This window comes from Arabidopsis thaliana, chromosome 2 (assembly GCF_000001735.4).
Source record: "Arabidopsis thaliana chromosome 2, partial sequence".
In the NCBI taxonomy this organism is placed as follows: domain Eukaryota; kingdom Viridiplantae; phylum Streptophyta; class Magnoliopsida; order Brassicales; family Brassicaceae; genus Arabidopsis; species Arabidopsis thaliana.
The window spans coordinates 9,924,574-9,939,479 of NC_003071.7; the positions used below are offsets into that span (position 1 = coordinate 9,924,574).

At 35.2% G+C, this 14,906-nt stretch overlaps 3 protein-coding genes, 1 long non-coding RNA gene and 1 pseudogene across 6 annotated transcripts; 4 read left to right on the forward strand and 1 right to left on the reverse strand.

Annotated features, from left to right (window-relative positions):
• The first annotated feature begins 312 nt into the window (after nt 1-312).
• On the forward strand, nt 313-1,799 carry WRKY15 (WRKY DNA-binding protein 15). 2 transcript variants are annotated; one of them, NM_127896.3, is made up of 3 exons: nt 313-1,077; nt 1,179-1,304; nt 1,407-1,799. In NM_127896.3, exons 1-3 carry the CDS (start codon nt 425-427, stop codon nt 1,579-1,581), a joined length of 954 nt encoding a protein of 317 aa, NP_179913.1. In that variant the 5' UTR covers nt 313-424; the 3' UTR covers nt 1,582-1,799. The 2 variants fall into 2 exon arrangements, with proteins under 2 accessions (NP_179913.1, NP_973521.1); NM_201792.1 differs by having other exon boundaries at nt 360-1,077; nt 1,409-1,799.
• A 5-nt stretch (nt 1,800-1,804) lies between these two features.
• On the forward strand, nt 1,805-1,945 carry AT2G23321 (uncharacterized protein; the record flags this gene model as incomplete). The annotated part of the gene is made up of 1 exon (NM_001124900.1): nt 1,805-1,945. The coding sequence occupies one exon, from the start codon at nt 1,805-1,807 to the stop codon at nt 1,943-1,945; it is 141 nt and encodes a 46-aa protein (NP_001118372.1).
• Nucleotides 1,946-3,252: 1,307 nt separating this feature from the next.
• Nucleotides 3,253-7,746, reverse strand: AT2G23330 (annotated as a pseudogene; the record flags this gene model as incomplete). The annotated part of the gene is made up of 1 exon: nt 3,253-7,746.
• Nucleotides 7,747-8,113: 367 nt separating this feature from the next.
• Nucleotides 8,114-8,446, forward strand: AT2G07900. Its single transcript, NR_140245.1, has one exon. It is a non-coding gene; the product is annotated as an other RNA (long non-coding RNA).
• A 4,772-nt stretch (nt 8,447-13,218) lies between these two features.
• DEAR3 (DREB and EAR motif protein 3) lies at nt 13,219-14,424 on the forward strand. Its single transcript, NM_127898.5, has one exon. The coding sequence runs from the start codon at nt 13,613-13,615 to the stop codon at nt 14,141-14,143; it is 531 nt and encodes a 176-aa protein (NP_179915.1). The 5' UTR covers nt 13,219-13,612; the 3' UTR covers nt 14,144-14,424.
• The last annotated feature ends 482 nt before the right edge of the window (nt 14,425-14,906 follow it).

Consider the following 14,906-nt stretch of genomic DNA (forward strand, 5'->3'; position numbering starts at 1 on the left):
AGCTCATGGGATAGTGGTGTATAGTAAAATAAAATAAAATGTATTGAGTTCTCTTGGTTTTTAAGTAAAGAACATGTATGCAAATATGCTCGTAAACGTTTTAAAAATAGTGATGATCAAGACTTATCACTACCGTTGCAACAAACACGTGAAGGTTGAATCCTCTAATTTTGTACAAACTTTGACTTTTCGAATCTAACAAAAAAAGAAAAAGTTGACTCTTAACAACAAAAATTGAATAGTAAAAAAGACTATTTATGAACATAGGAAAAGTCTAAACCGTGACACATTAGTCAGTCACCTACCATACAAATTACATCACTTTAAATACCAAATTTTTTATTCATTTTTGTTCTCTTATTTACTTTAGTCCTCTCGAATCCCATAAAGTCCACAACTCTCTCCTTGTAGAGAGAGAGATTTTATGGCGGTGGAGCTCATGACTCGGAATTACATCTCCGGCGTCGGAGCTGATAGCTTCGCCGTTCAAGAAGCAGCTGCTTCAGGACTCAAAAGTATCGAAAATTTCATCGGTTTAATGTCTCGTGATAGCTTTAACTCTGATCAGCCATCTTCTTCTTCCGCCTCCGCCTCCGCCTCCGCCGCCGCAGATCTTGAATCAGCTCGTAACACAACGGCGGACGCGGCTGTTTCAAAGTTTAAAAGAGTCATATCTCTCTTAGATCGAACTCGAACCGGACACGCCCGGTTTAGACGTGCTCCGGTTCATGTTATTTCTCCGGTTCTTTTACAAGAAGAACCAAAAACGACGCCGTTTCAGTCTCCTCTTCCTCCTCCGCCGCAAATGATCCGAAAAGGTTCGTTTTCTTCATCGATGAAAACGATTGATTTCTCATCTCTCTCCTCTGTAACAACGGAATCAGACAACCAGAAGAAGATTCATCATCATCAACGTCCCTCTGAAACGGCGCCGTTTGCGTCTCAAACTCAAAGCCTCTCCACGACGGTCTCGTCTTTCTCAAAATCAACAAAGAGAAAATGTAACTCTGAGAATCTTCTCACCGGAAAATGCGCTTCCGCTTCTTCCTCCGGTCGTTGTCATTGCTCGAAGAAAAGGTAAATTTTTATTAGATTTGGTATTTAGATTCGACCCAACTATAAAAGTTCATAGATTTGGTATCTAAAAATTGTTTCTTTTGTTTGCTCTGTTTTTTCAGAAAGATAAAACAGAGGAGAATAATTAGGGTTCCGGCGATAAGTGCAAAAATGTCCGATGTACCACCGGACGATTATTCATGGAGGAAATACGGACAAAAACCAATTAAAGGATCTCCACATCCAAGGTAAACTATAAAAAGTACAATTTTCAATTACAGTATCTTAATAAAAATCGAAACTTTATGGTGAAATTGATTGTGCTCTGTTTCTTGATATTGTGAAAACAGAGGATATTATAAGTGTAGTAGCGTAAGAGGTTGTCCAGCACGTAAACATGTTGAGAGAGCAGCTGATGATTCGTCCATGTTGATTGTTACTTATGAAGGAGATCATAATCATTCTCTCTCCGCCGCTGATCTCGCCGGAGCCGCCGTTGCTGATCTTATTTTGGAATCGTCTTGAAAAGAACAAATCTTTATTTAAGGCTTTTATAATATAAATTTAGATCCTTACTTAGTGAAGTACTCAAACTATGAATGAAATCAATGTAATCAAAATCAAAAAGCTTTTGCTAAATTTCGATTTGTTAGTTTTTTGGATTGTTAAATTATAAATTGTGATATATTCATCATGTTTACTTGTTACTTGCAATTTGAAGGGTTTATTTTTCATTTTTAGTTATTTGATGTCATTTAATAAAGAAGAGAAAAGTTTGGGGGTGGAGTTGAAAAGTAAGGTAAAAGAGATGGGACATGTGAAAATGGTCAAAGGATTAGAAAGAGATTTGGGGACCAAAGTTGTCGTGTTTGACCATTGTTGTATTTGACCATAAGTGGTCTTCTTTTTCAACTTTTTTTTTCTTTCTTAATTATAATTTCGGAAAAGTTTACGTAGTCATTAAACATCCTACTAGATACCAAAAAGACATAAACAACACAATAACAAAAATAACTTGGGTTGACTTACTATAACAATTTCCTAAAAATATCATCTCCTCTTTCACTTTAGTATAACTTATTACAAGACTACAAGCTAAGAAATTCTTTTAGGAAATATTGAATAAATTAAGAAAAAAAAAGTATTTGTTGTTGATGAAATGTTGATAATCTTTTGAAAATCTTGACTTAGAGCACCGTATAGTTTATTCTAGGTTACGCGTACAATTTCTTCAAATCCTAGGAGAAATCTTGATGCCGTGTATTAGATTTTCCATCGATAATGATTTTTTTATTGAAAAAAAAGAAAATAACAAAGTGGCAGAAGAGAAGTTGTCGTGTTCATATGTTCGAACATGTGCATAGGTTTGTAGTCTTGTGAAGGACGAAACAAATTGGATTTGGACCATTGAGACACTTACGTGTCTTTTTGTTCCACTTTAGTCTTTCCATTAGGTCATTATTTCTAATCTAACCCTTCGTGTCTTCTAAGTTGTAAATTTATAATTCTTATATATAAAATTAACTTTTATTTTAATTAAGTACGTACTTTGGCTTTGTCATACTCAAATTCACTTGACAAACTTAAGAATGGATCCAGACACAGATAGTATAGTTGATTTATGAGTGGATATTGGATATCAGAAAAGAACTGCATGTCAAATTTTGATAAAGAATAAATAAATTGATATCAGAATAGCTATGATTGTGTTTTTTTTTCTATAATTTATACGGACATGCACTATCAGATTTAAAATTAATTTTGAATTTGATAAATAAGACATACGTTGAATATATATATATATATATATACATGTTTGTACATAAGTTTGATTATCCGCATTTTGAACTTAGTTTTTAACGTCGCCAGAAGGCGATCATTGTGATGTAAATAAACATGTACCACAGTAAGAACGATAGTTGGTTATGGAGAATAATGTGTGGTGTCTTATTCGATGAACCTCTTATATTAGGTTTTTTATATCTTAGATTATCTTTTAAGAAGTGTAAAATACTTATGTATAAAACTATAAAAATTTACTAGGTTACTAATTATATACTAACTGAAATATAATGTAAAAGTGTGTTTATTCCAATAGTCGAAGAGAGTATTTATACAAGGAGAGTTGCTCATAGAAGATAAGAACGTATCTAGTAAATCTAGGATTTACATATATCGTATCTACTCTAATACCCCCCCTCACGTTGATGGTACGTAATCCGTAACACCTAACGTGGACAAGAGTCTTTCAAAGGTCGGTCTTGGTAGCGACTTGGTAAGAAGATCGGCGACCTGGTCTTCAGTATAAATGTGTTCAGTAGTGATGAGTTTGTCGAGAACAGCGTCACGAACCTTATGACAATCCGATTCGATGTGTTTAGTGCGCTCATGAAACACAGGATTTGCCGCAATATGAATGGCAGCCTCGCTATCACAGTGCAACTTCATAGGAGAGCTGTGATGAACACCCAAATCCTTGAGTAGAGCTTTCAACCATTTCAGTTCTTTAAGCGTATATGCCATTGCCCTATACTCGGCCTCAGCCGAAGAGTAGGAGACTGTGTCTTGTTTCTTTGTCTTCCAAGAAATAGGAGAGTCCCCCAAGTAAACGACATATGCCGAGAGAGATCTTCGTGTGAGAGGGCAAGCGTTATAATCAGAGTCACAATAAGCATTGATGATAAGAGAACTATCTGATCGGAGAAAAATGCCTTGCGCCGGTGAGCCTTTGAGATAACGAACGAGACGGAGCGCAGCCTCCCAATGAGCAACCAACGGAGCTTGCATAAACTGAGAAAGAATGTGAACCGCATAGCTAAGATCAGGTCTCGTGATAGTAAGGTAGATAAACCGACCAACTAAGCGACGATATTGTTCGGGATTAGTAAACACCGGTCCGGTTATGGAAGCAAGTTTGTGGTTAAGAGCAATAGGAACAGCGGAAGGCTTACAACCTAGCAGACCAGTTTCTTTGACGATATCCAATGCGTATTTGCGTTGAGAGAGACAAAATCCATCCGGACCACGAGACACTTCAAGACCGAGAAAGTACTTAAGCTTACCGAGATCTTTCATGTGAAAACATTTGTGAAGCTGTGATTTGAATCGATCAATGGCATCAAGATTATTACCAGCAACAATGAGGTCGTCAACATAGACTAGGACATGAATAATCGTGTCGCCATTTTTCAGAGAAAATAGGGAGTAGTCTTCATAACTCTGAGTGAAACCAATGTTACGAAGTGCGGTCGACAACTTAGAAAACCAACAACGGGGAGCCTGTTTGAGACCATACAAGGACTTGCGAAGGCGACACACTTTAGAAGGGTCGGAACATTTGAAACCTGGAGGTAGTCGCATGTAAACTTCTTCCTCAAGATCGCCATGTAAAAATGCATTATGAACATCCATCTGGTGGACCTCCCAATCTTTTGCAGCAGCGACAGCCAAAATGGTTCTAACTGTAGTCAATTTAGCCACAGGAGCAAACGTTTCTTTGAAGTCTACTCCTTCTTTTTGATGATTACCCATAACAACAAGGCGAGCTTTGTGACGTTCAAGTGTTCCATCTGAATTGTATTTCAACTTGTAAACCCACTTACTACTGATAGCCTTTTTCCCATGAGGTAAATCTGTAATATCCCATGTGTGATTAGCTTCGAGTGCGTCTATCTCCTTAGACATTGCTTCACACCACTCTTTAATTAAAATAGCATCTTTAAAATGCTTAGGTTCATTGCTATCAAGGATTGCTGCCATAAAAGCAATATGATTTGCAGAATAACCAGAGTTAGTCAGAAAATCTGAGAGAGGATAAAGAGTCTTACCAGAGACCGAATCGGCGGACAGAGAAGTGGGGAGACCAGAGGGTAGAACTTGTGAGGGAGAGTGTATATTATGAGATGCTGTTTTCTTCTTCGATGTAGTGTTTGTGACAAAATCTTTAAGAAGAACAGACTTCTTCTTTTCTCTACAACCTTTGCCCAATAACTCAGGAAGACCCGGAGATGAAGGAGTAGAAGATTCGCCTGTACTTAGTAATTCAGTCGTATCTGAAGCTGACAAGTCAGATGTGGATCGATCGATCGATCTAGAAGGAGAAGATGAGGGAACGATCGATCCAATTTCCTCTGGGACTGGATTCGTCGACGTAGAAGGTGATTGATCGATCGATCTAGGTGGCTGATCGATCGATCCAGATTGCGCAGGAGAAGATGAGGATGAAGAGTCAACATTAGTGGAATCAACTTGGGTGGAGATAGGTAAGAACCAGTCATCATTCACCATTGGAGGAGTAGGAGGGGGTAGAGGAACATTGGATTGAGTAGCAGTCGCATATGGATAGATATCCTCATGAAATCGAACATCCCTACTTGCAAATATTTTTCCGGTTTCCAGATCGTAAACACGCCATGCCTTCTTGCCATGGGGATAGCCTATAAAGACACACTTGCGACTTCTAGAAGTAAATTTATCCTTGTTTCGCGGGCGAATGTGAGCATAGCATAAACAACCGAAAGAGCGAAGCATATCATATGAGGGTCTTTCGCCAAAGAGGAGTTCATATGGAGTTTTTCCTTTTAACACAGCGGATGGTGTGCGATTGATAAGATGAGTAGCAGTAAGAATACTTTCACCCCAAAATTTGACCGGAAGGTTACCTTGAAATAGACACGCCCGAGCAACGTTCAGGATATGTCGATGTTTCCTTTCGACACGACCATTTTGTTGCGGAGTGTCAACACATGATGTTTGATGAAGTATGCCGTGTGTTTGAAAGTAGGGTGTTAAACACATGAATTCGGTTCCATTGTCAGTACGAAATGCTTTGACTTGTTTTCCGAATTGACGTTCAGACATAGCACAAAAATTCTTAATGAGCTGCGAGACTTCAGTTTTAGAAGACATGAGATACGTCCAAACGGAACGAGAATAGTCATCAACTAATGTGAGAAAGTAAACAGCACCCGTTGTAGATGGAGTTCGATATGGACCCCATACATCACCATGAATTAGAGAAAAACATTCCATTGTTTTATTATTGCTAATAGGAAAAACCTCACGAGTTTGTTTTGAACGAAAACAAGTATCACAACTGTCAATCTTGTCAAAACCTTGTGAAGAACGATTACATTCCGGTAACGAAAGCAAAACACTAGTAGAAGGATGTCCTAGGCGGCGATGCCACAAATCTCCAGAGATCGCAAAATCCGACGAAGCTTTGTGTACACGAGGTGCCAATACACCGGTAAAATAATACACTCCCTCACGTTCTTCCCCCGCCCCAATCAAAGTCCTCAAAAAACGGTCCTGTAAGAAACAAAATGTGTCAGTAAAGATTGCAATTGAGCTTGTCTGTTTAAGTAATTTAGAGACAGAGATCAAAGTGCAATCAAAATCGGGAACAAACAACACATCGTGAAGTTTATAAGAGTCATGCAAGAGAAGTGTGCCACATTTCGTAGCCTGCGAGGCTTTGCCATCGGGTTTGGTAACCGGAGAAGGAGTGATATCAAAAACATCAACCAAAATCGAACAATCCCCTGTCATATGATGGGAAGCACCAGTATCAATAACCCCATCAGTAAGACAAGTGTTACCCGACAAACGTTCAGAGGAGCTGCTGGGACGTTGAGCTTGAAGGAGAGAGATGAGCTGAGCTATTTGATCATTGCCATCGCCGGAGACGGTGGGAGCGGCTGCTTGAGCGTTGTTAGCACGACCACGACCTCGAGTAGTGGGAGCAGAAGAACGATTACCTCCACGACCGGAGCTGCTTCCACGACCATTGGAGCCGCGACCACGAGTAGAAGGCTGGTTTTCTTGGGGATTTTGCTCTAACCACCAGTCAGGATATCCATGAACCAGAAAGCATTGAGTGACCTCATGACCTTTGCGATTGCAATGTGTACAAAATAGAGTAGACTTATCACGAAAACGAGGTGTAGTACTAGATTGAACTGAGAACCCAATCGCCTCTGTTTTGACAACGTCTTTAGTACGAGAAGCGTTGAGATTCTGTTCTTCACGAACCACGCGAGAGTACACTTGATAGAGATCGGGTAGAGGTTCTATATCAGTAATAGAAGATCGGATGGAGCTGAAACGACTGTCTAAACCGAGAAGAAACTTGTGAACTCGATCGTCTTCACGTTCTTTCTCGATATCACTGGCAGCTTCACACTTACACTCGCGTCCAGACTTGTAGTTTTGTAATTCTTCCCATAGTTTAATCAAACGCCCATAGTATGCAAGAACTGGTTGTCCATCTTGAGTACAAGCAGCAATTTCATCTTTTAACAGTGTCTTACGAACACCGTTCCCAACCGAAAAACGACGACGAAGATTTTCCCACAGTTGTGATGCCTCTGAAACAAAACCAACTGTAGAACGAATTGTTGGATCGATAGATGTGCGGATCCATCCAACAATCATAGAATTTATGGCGATCCACAAACTTAATTCAGGATCAGCTGCCGGTTTGGGGATGGATCCATCGATGAAGCCAAGTTTTTGTTTGGCTCTAAGAAAGTTTTGTAGTTCTTCAGACCATTCAGCATAGTTGTTTTCTTTTAAAACAACAGAAGAGATCAAAGCACCCGGGTTGTCTGATGCGTTGATAAGATATGCAGTGGTGGAGGACGTGTTAGATGAAGACGTACTCGTTACCAAGGCAGATGCTGAAGACATCGTATAGTAGAGGTATAGTAATAGGAGAAAATAGAAGTAGAATAAGAAACAGAACAACGAAGGCTGCGGTGGAAAAAAATTTAGGTCAAAAGAGCTTTTGCTCTGATACAATGAAATATAATGTAAAAGTGTGTTTATTCCAATAGTCGAAGAGAGTATTTATACAAGGAGAGTTGCTCATAGAAGATAAGAACGTATCTAGTAAATCTAGGATTTACATATATCGTATCTACTCTAATACTAACCTCTCCAGTTATCTCGAGCACCTGAAATTAAACAAGATCAACCGTCCTTAACAACTCATAATTCTCACCCGAACAATAATAGTTAAACAATGTTTGAAACGTGAACTCCATATCCGGCCTCGAATAGCTGGTTCGGCCCAAAATAAACAAGCACCTGAGTCCAGGAGTCCAGACTCTGCATCCCAACATATACGAATCAGTACGAAGTTTTGATTAATTGTGTCCGGATGTTGATTAGCTCTTTATAAAGACTACATTTTCGAAACCTACAAAAGCTAATCCGGCCTCAAATAGCTGGTTTGGCCCAAAGTAATATACTTTTAGCATCTTACAAGTTTTGGGCTTTTTGTTTTTTTTGGTCTGACAAGTTTTGGTCTTGTAGGTTAAAGGTCATAAGTCATGGGTTATCAGAGATAAGATGAGCTTATTAAAAGGCCCACTAATTTAACCATCATCTTATAATAGTTCCATTTCTGCAAGGCTTGAACGAATGGAATACTGTAATTGGAGTTGTCTCTCTATATCTATGTAAGTCAATAGTTACAATATTTTAGATATGACAGATTAATCGATGAATCATATTTATCTTCCGTTTCAGTATAACTATGTATCATTTAAAACCTCCCCAAAAAGAAACGACAGGTTATATGTACATTTAAGACGTCTTTATTTACCTGTTTACCAAGTCTTTTTACATTAATGTTGTCTATCCGATTTATGACAAAACGTTTGTTGACTATGCTAGTTTTCTAAGTCTAAGTCAACTAGTATAAAATAAAGCTTGAAAAGGAGATATTACGTTTTTTCTTTGAATACTTATCCTCTATCTGGATATAGTCAATCAAATCAACAATATGTTGAGATTTCTGAAAAAAGTTACACTCGAAGTTTGCAACACATCGTAGAATTCTATATTTAACATTAGATTTGATCTAGAATTATTAATCTTATGACCAAGAAGATCCATTTGTGAAGGTTGGGAACTTGGGATATTAAATTATTAATGAATATGATATAACCTAATAGGGGATAACCTGTGAATGTCGTAGACTTCACCATTTAAATTGCGACAGGCGCATTTATATTATCAGACAATAAGTGAAGTACTTATAATTATCATTTTGACTTTGCGTTAGTTTCATTTTGACTTTGGGTTAGTTTAGTTGATTGGTGTTTACAAACTCCTCTACCTATTATAACCTAGGGTATACAATTTTTTTTTTTGGTTCACTTTTTCTCATATGAACTAATACTTTTTATATATCTATATGATTTACCTTCAAGGAGTTTTATAAAAACAACTAATTAGAACCATACGTTTGAATCGGTCTGATCCGAGTGGAGCTTTGATTCTCTGATGGACCCATTTCTTGATCTATCAAACTTAAATTATATATTTCATATGACTTAAAAATTAAAAAAATTCCATGCGATAAATCTATTTTGAGCTCATTTCATTTAAAAAAAAAAAGAAGAAATATAGTTTTTTTCATCGCAAAACGTTATCAAAAAAATTGATGCTCCGTTCACACTTGGAAATGACTTTTCAGAATAATAAAAATAAAACTAAAAGATAAACAATTCACATCACCTCATAAATTCCATGACTCAATATTCATAAATGAAGATTTTTTATATATATTTAAAACCAACGACTGTCCTTGAAACTTTCTAAATAGGTATAATTCTAATTTATAGAACCACGAGTGCACATGAAAATATAATGGTTTCATACAAAGGATGTGAATATCAACAATGTAAACCATATTGGTGGTCTCTTATTGATTTATATGGTTTGCTGTTTTGCTTTATTCTTCCAAAAAAAATGTATGAATTGTCGTAATTGGCACCATGTTCATGTGCCAACTAGTTCACAGCTAGCTAGTCCACCAAAGTTAAAAAAAATCAGACACACGATTAATTATTTATACAAATTTGATATCTAACGCACATTATGCGTGTGTCGTTAAAATTTCAATGATATAATTACAATTATCTTTTTGAAAATAGTATAATGAAAATAATATTATTGCTAAGTATACTTTGTAATATATGATTTACTACATTACTAATCATATTAACTTGTAACCTCATAGTAGAAAATTACTAATTTACAGAAAGAGAAAAATAGAAAGAGAGAATATATAAATGCTAACTTGAAAATACTCTTTTAAGTTGAAGGATGAATATAATTGATCAAGAACGATCTTCTTGACATATTGAACACAGATCGAATGAGTATATAAAACATAATTTTAAATGGTATATAAAAGATATGGATCAATCCACTTATTGCTAATTGGTTTTAAATTATAAACCTATAATCAAATACATGCTTCTTTAGATCAATCATTACATAAAATTGGACTTGATTTGAGACAAATTGTAATGCCGATTAAATTAAGAAGAAAATTACAATAAGAAACATATTATAATTGATAAAACAAAGCTAACTTAATAAGATTAGAGAATTATATATTAATTGGAAAACAATATGTACAAATAATTGCATATATGATTGTTTGGCAATCCTACAAAGAAAAAAAGACAAAAGAACTTCGCTTTTGTCATTTATATAACAAAGATGAAAGTACATGTCATACCTGTGACGTTGAATTAGTGGCAAAGTTAAGTTATTGAATATATCGTATAAACGACAAAAGTAAAAATGATTGTATAAAGTTAATGATAAAATATGGACCCTAATCTATTGTACAAATAATAAATCACTATGATTATAATACCGATTAGGTTGCATAAGTACAGACAAAAGCTGGATTACCAAAGTCAAACCCCCTCCTAAGCTTTCGTTGTCTCCATTTCTTATATTTTGGATAAAATTCTTATTTTTAATTTGGGGTTTAGCTCATTAGTTTTTGTAACTTTTGATCATCTATATTTGCTAAAAACATATATTTAATTATAGTAAGTAAAATTTGGGGTTGAAAAACATAAGCCTCGAAACATATGATATCACTTTTTACTCTGCTATTATTCGTTACCAATTTCTTAAAAACATTTTAGAAGCTTTGATGATGTATCAAGATTTTGCCACATAAATTAGATATATTTTTAAATTTTGATATTCGGATGGGATTATATTCGAATGTTCAATAACATGATAGAAGATGCTCTGTTTACATGTGACTTTACCAGCCATGTAAATCCAAATCATACGATCTTTTTTTTCTTTTTCTTTCAGAAAAAAATAAATCATACTAAATGTCGGTCACATTATGTATTCACGGACAATTCGACATGCACGATTGCTAACTTCTAAAAAATCATTAATATGATCAGCTATATAGTCTTTTTATTGATATAGTTTGATTGGCTTAGAGCCATCATTGCCTCATATGTCACTTCCGACTACCGACTTAAAATTGGCTTCGAACTCTCGTAAGTGGAAGTTAAAAGATGGTTGTGGTCCTTGTGGACCATTAGACCTAATGATACGAAAAGATAACAAGAAATTAAAATTACAAAAATATAAGGACATAAACAAATCATATATATAGAGTGATTTTTAGACCTCATGACGCCAAGAAGTATTCAAATTAGGTTTTCACCAACAACAAAGTTGTTAACCACTCTCCAAAGACTTTGTGATCCTAAAACTTTGTAATGCATTTTTTTTTTTAAGCCCCAACACAAAGAAACCACTTATTTTCATTGCATTTTTTTTAAAGGATTGCATTTGTTTGTTGTGGTTATATTGAGTTATCTATCTATATATATTTGATAGTTATGCGTTTATTACATATAAAAGAAAATTTGTATGTTTAGATGAACAATTGACAAGTAGAAAATTTGTATGTGGTTGTATAGTTAAGCTCAATTAATATGTTAAATAAAATTTTAGTTTGAATGTAATATTTTCATTTATAGTGTTAGGTATTGTATGTCTCGATCTATAAAGTTAATATGACAATTATGGCTTTAGTAGATAATATACCAAAAAATCTTTCATGATAGTAGAAAATATACCAATTAGAAAGATATTATATTCATCTTATTAAAGATGGATTTGTTTGCGGTGCTAAACTTTTGATTTTTTTTTTTTTATCATATCATTTCTCACAAATCTCTGGGGATGCAGCTCATGAATAGACCATTTCTTCAGATATGCAAATGGGCTGTAAGTATGAGTTCATATCCAAGAAAATGTGTTGGAGTTTTCGTACATCAGGTGAATCGAATTTAGAACGTGTTAACGTCACATACCCGTCTCTTTACCACTAGCCCATAGACTCCCGGACTACATCCCAAGTATAGTTAACAACAAAAACATTTCATTCAAAATATTTACAACAACAATCCACATTAAACTTCTACAACTAATCAACCACCAAATACGTGAGAAGATAGGTCCTGAGATTAGGTTTCATTTTCTTTTCTTAGCAAATCAATTCCAAATTTAATTTCGGAGTGACCACAATTTTTATGTTTTTTTGTACTTTCTTAATGTTTTTCTTTCTGTCTACATCCTTGATACTTTCTTTTACCATTAAACACTCTGGATGAACTTTGAAACAAATTAAGACAGGGCTATAATAGTCAATTTACGTGATGGTCTATTTGCAAACATCATAGATTGTCCACCGACCTAATTTTTATTTGAAGTGTTATTTATTGGACATATTGATTTTTTTTTTTTTTTTTTAACTATTCTTCCAAATAAATTCCTAAGGGTTTCCGCAAAATAAAACCCATTCAATTAACATGTTTTCCAAATTTACCATAACTTGCAAAAAAATATAGATCAAACCTACAAAATCAAAATTTTAACCATCAATAAAATTTTTACAAATATTTTCAAAGAGAATTCACAGTTACATATACTAGATCTTGAAGTTTTAAAAGTATATTTAAACTTCTCATCAAGATTCAATTTGATATATAATTTATCATGATTTAATAAAAATAACAATAATGACGTTATATTATATTGCGGCATTGTGAGTTACATTTGACTTAAATTAATTTATTTGTAAACCAGCAAAAAAAGTAATCATTTAGAAGAATTTTTTGGTTTTTTTTTCACAAGCAAAAACATCTTTAAAATAACCACATTCATGTATAAGAAAAACTCATAAAAACAAAAAATGTTATTTATCTATTAAATGATATACTAAGAAATATACACACTTAATATCCTAGTTTTTTAACATCCCAATTTATTATTTATTATAAATTACAAAACTGTTATATATAAGATGTTGATCGTCAAATTACAAATTATTCCTGATTACAAATTGTTTAAGAGAATAGTCATATATCTATTTATGTATATAATGATTACAAAAAACCATATCAAACAATATTAAATAAAACATAAATCATTTGTAAACAGTACATTATGTTTAATACAAAATATATATTTTGGATATATATATAGGAGTGGAAGGAGGGAGGAGATTGTTTGTCTGTCCGTGTCTTACAAATATTAAAATAAAAAGTGTCGGTGAATTCTCAATCTTTGTCTTCTTTCGTCGTCTCTTTAAAACTCCTCCGTCCCTCCTTATTATGTAACCGTCTCGCCGTCAAATTTTCAAAATCTCTCCCTCCGTTCATAAACCCAGATCGAAATTTATGGTTTTGTAATTTTTTTACCGGCGGTTATGGAGACGGAAGCGGCGGTGACAGCGACGGTTACGGCGGCGACGATGGGGATTGGGACGAGGAAGAGAGATCTGAAACCGTATAAAGGAATACGAATGAGGAAATGGGGGAAATGGGTGGCGGAGATACGGGAACCGAATAAGAGATCAAGGATCTGGTTAGGTTCTTATGCGACGCCTGAAGCGGCGGCGAGAGCTTACGACACTGCTGTTTTTTACCTCCGTGGTCCTTCAGCGAGGCTTAATTTTCCGGAGCTTTTGGCTGGACTTACTGTTTCTAACGGCGGAGGAAGAGGTGGTGATTTATCGGCGGCGTATATTAGGAGAAAAGCGGCGGAGGTTGGTGCTCAGGTTGATGCGCTTGGAGCGACGGTGGTTGTGAATACCGGCGGCGAGAATCGCGGTGATTACGAGAAGATTGAGAATTGTCGTAAGAGCGGTAACGGGTCATTGGAACGGGTCGATTTGAATAAATTACCCGACCCGGAAAATTCGGATGGTGATGATGACGAATGTGTGAAAAGAAGATAGAAAAAATAAAAAGTAGTTGTAGAAGGAGAGACGAGAATGTTTGTCTTTAAGATGCGCTGTTGCCGCTAACATGCGCTTTCGATTTTAGTGTTAAACATGCGCCTCCATTGTTTTTGGGTTTTGTTTTCGTCGTCGATAATCAAAGATTTTAAAACACAATTCTCAAATTTTTCACTTGTTACAAACTAGATTTGCATGATCTTTGTATTAACGAATAACGATTAAGTCCTACTCATGACGTGTTATTCAAATATATGTCCTAATAACGTTTTATGATAACGAACAAACATGGTTTGATTCTTGAAAAAAAAAAGCCTAAGAAACTTCTGATTTACTACTACTTCCACTGTTTCACTTTCCTTTCTTTGTTCAAGTACAAATGTCAATCTGAAAACTGAGTGTAGCGTAGAGGTGAAATCTACATTTTGTGTTCTAGGAGATCTTTATAGAATATTTACATGTAATTTAACTGTCATTTGGAGAGCAGCTAGACCTCTCCCAACGCAAATCCAACATGACGTGACATCCAAAATCCTTATGTTTTCGGTAAACAAAAGACTTAACGCATACACTATGACTCTTTGTTGGTTACAGTAGAGTGTATAGATAGTTTGAAATATTGAACAAAGTCTACAATATAATTGAGTCTGCTTTATCAGAAAGCTGAAGATGCAAAAATATCTCAACCCGTGAAAATAATTTTGATGTGTTTAAAATTTTAAAAGTAGAGTTACGAAAACACTCATTTGTGGAGGTTGGTGTT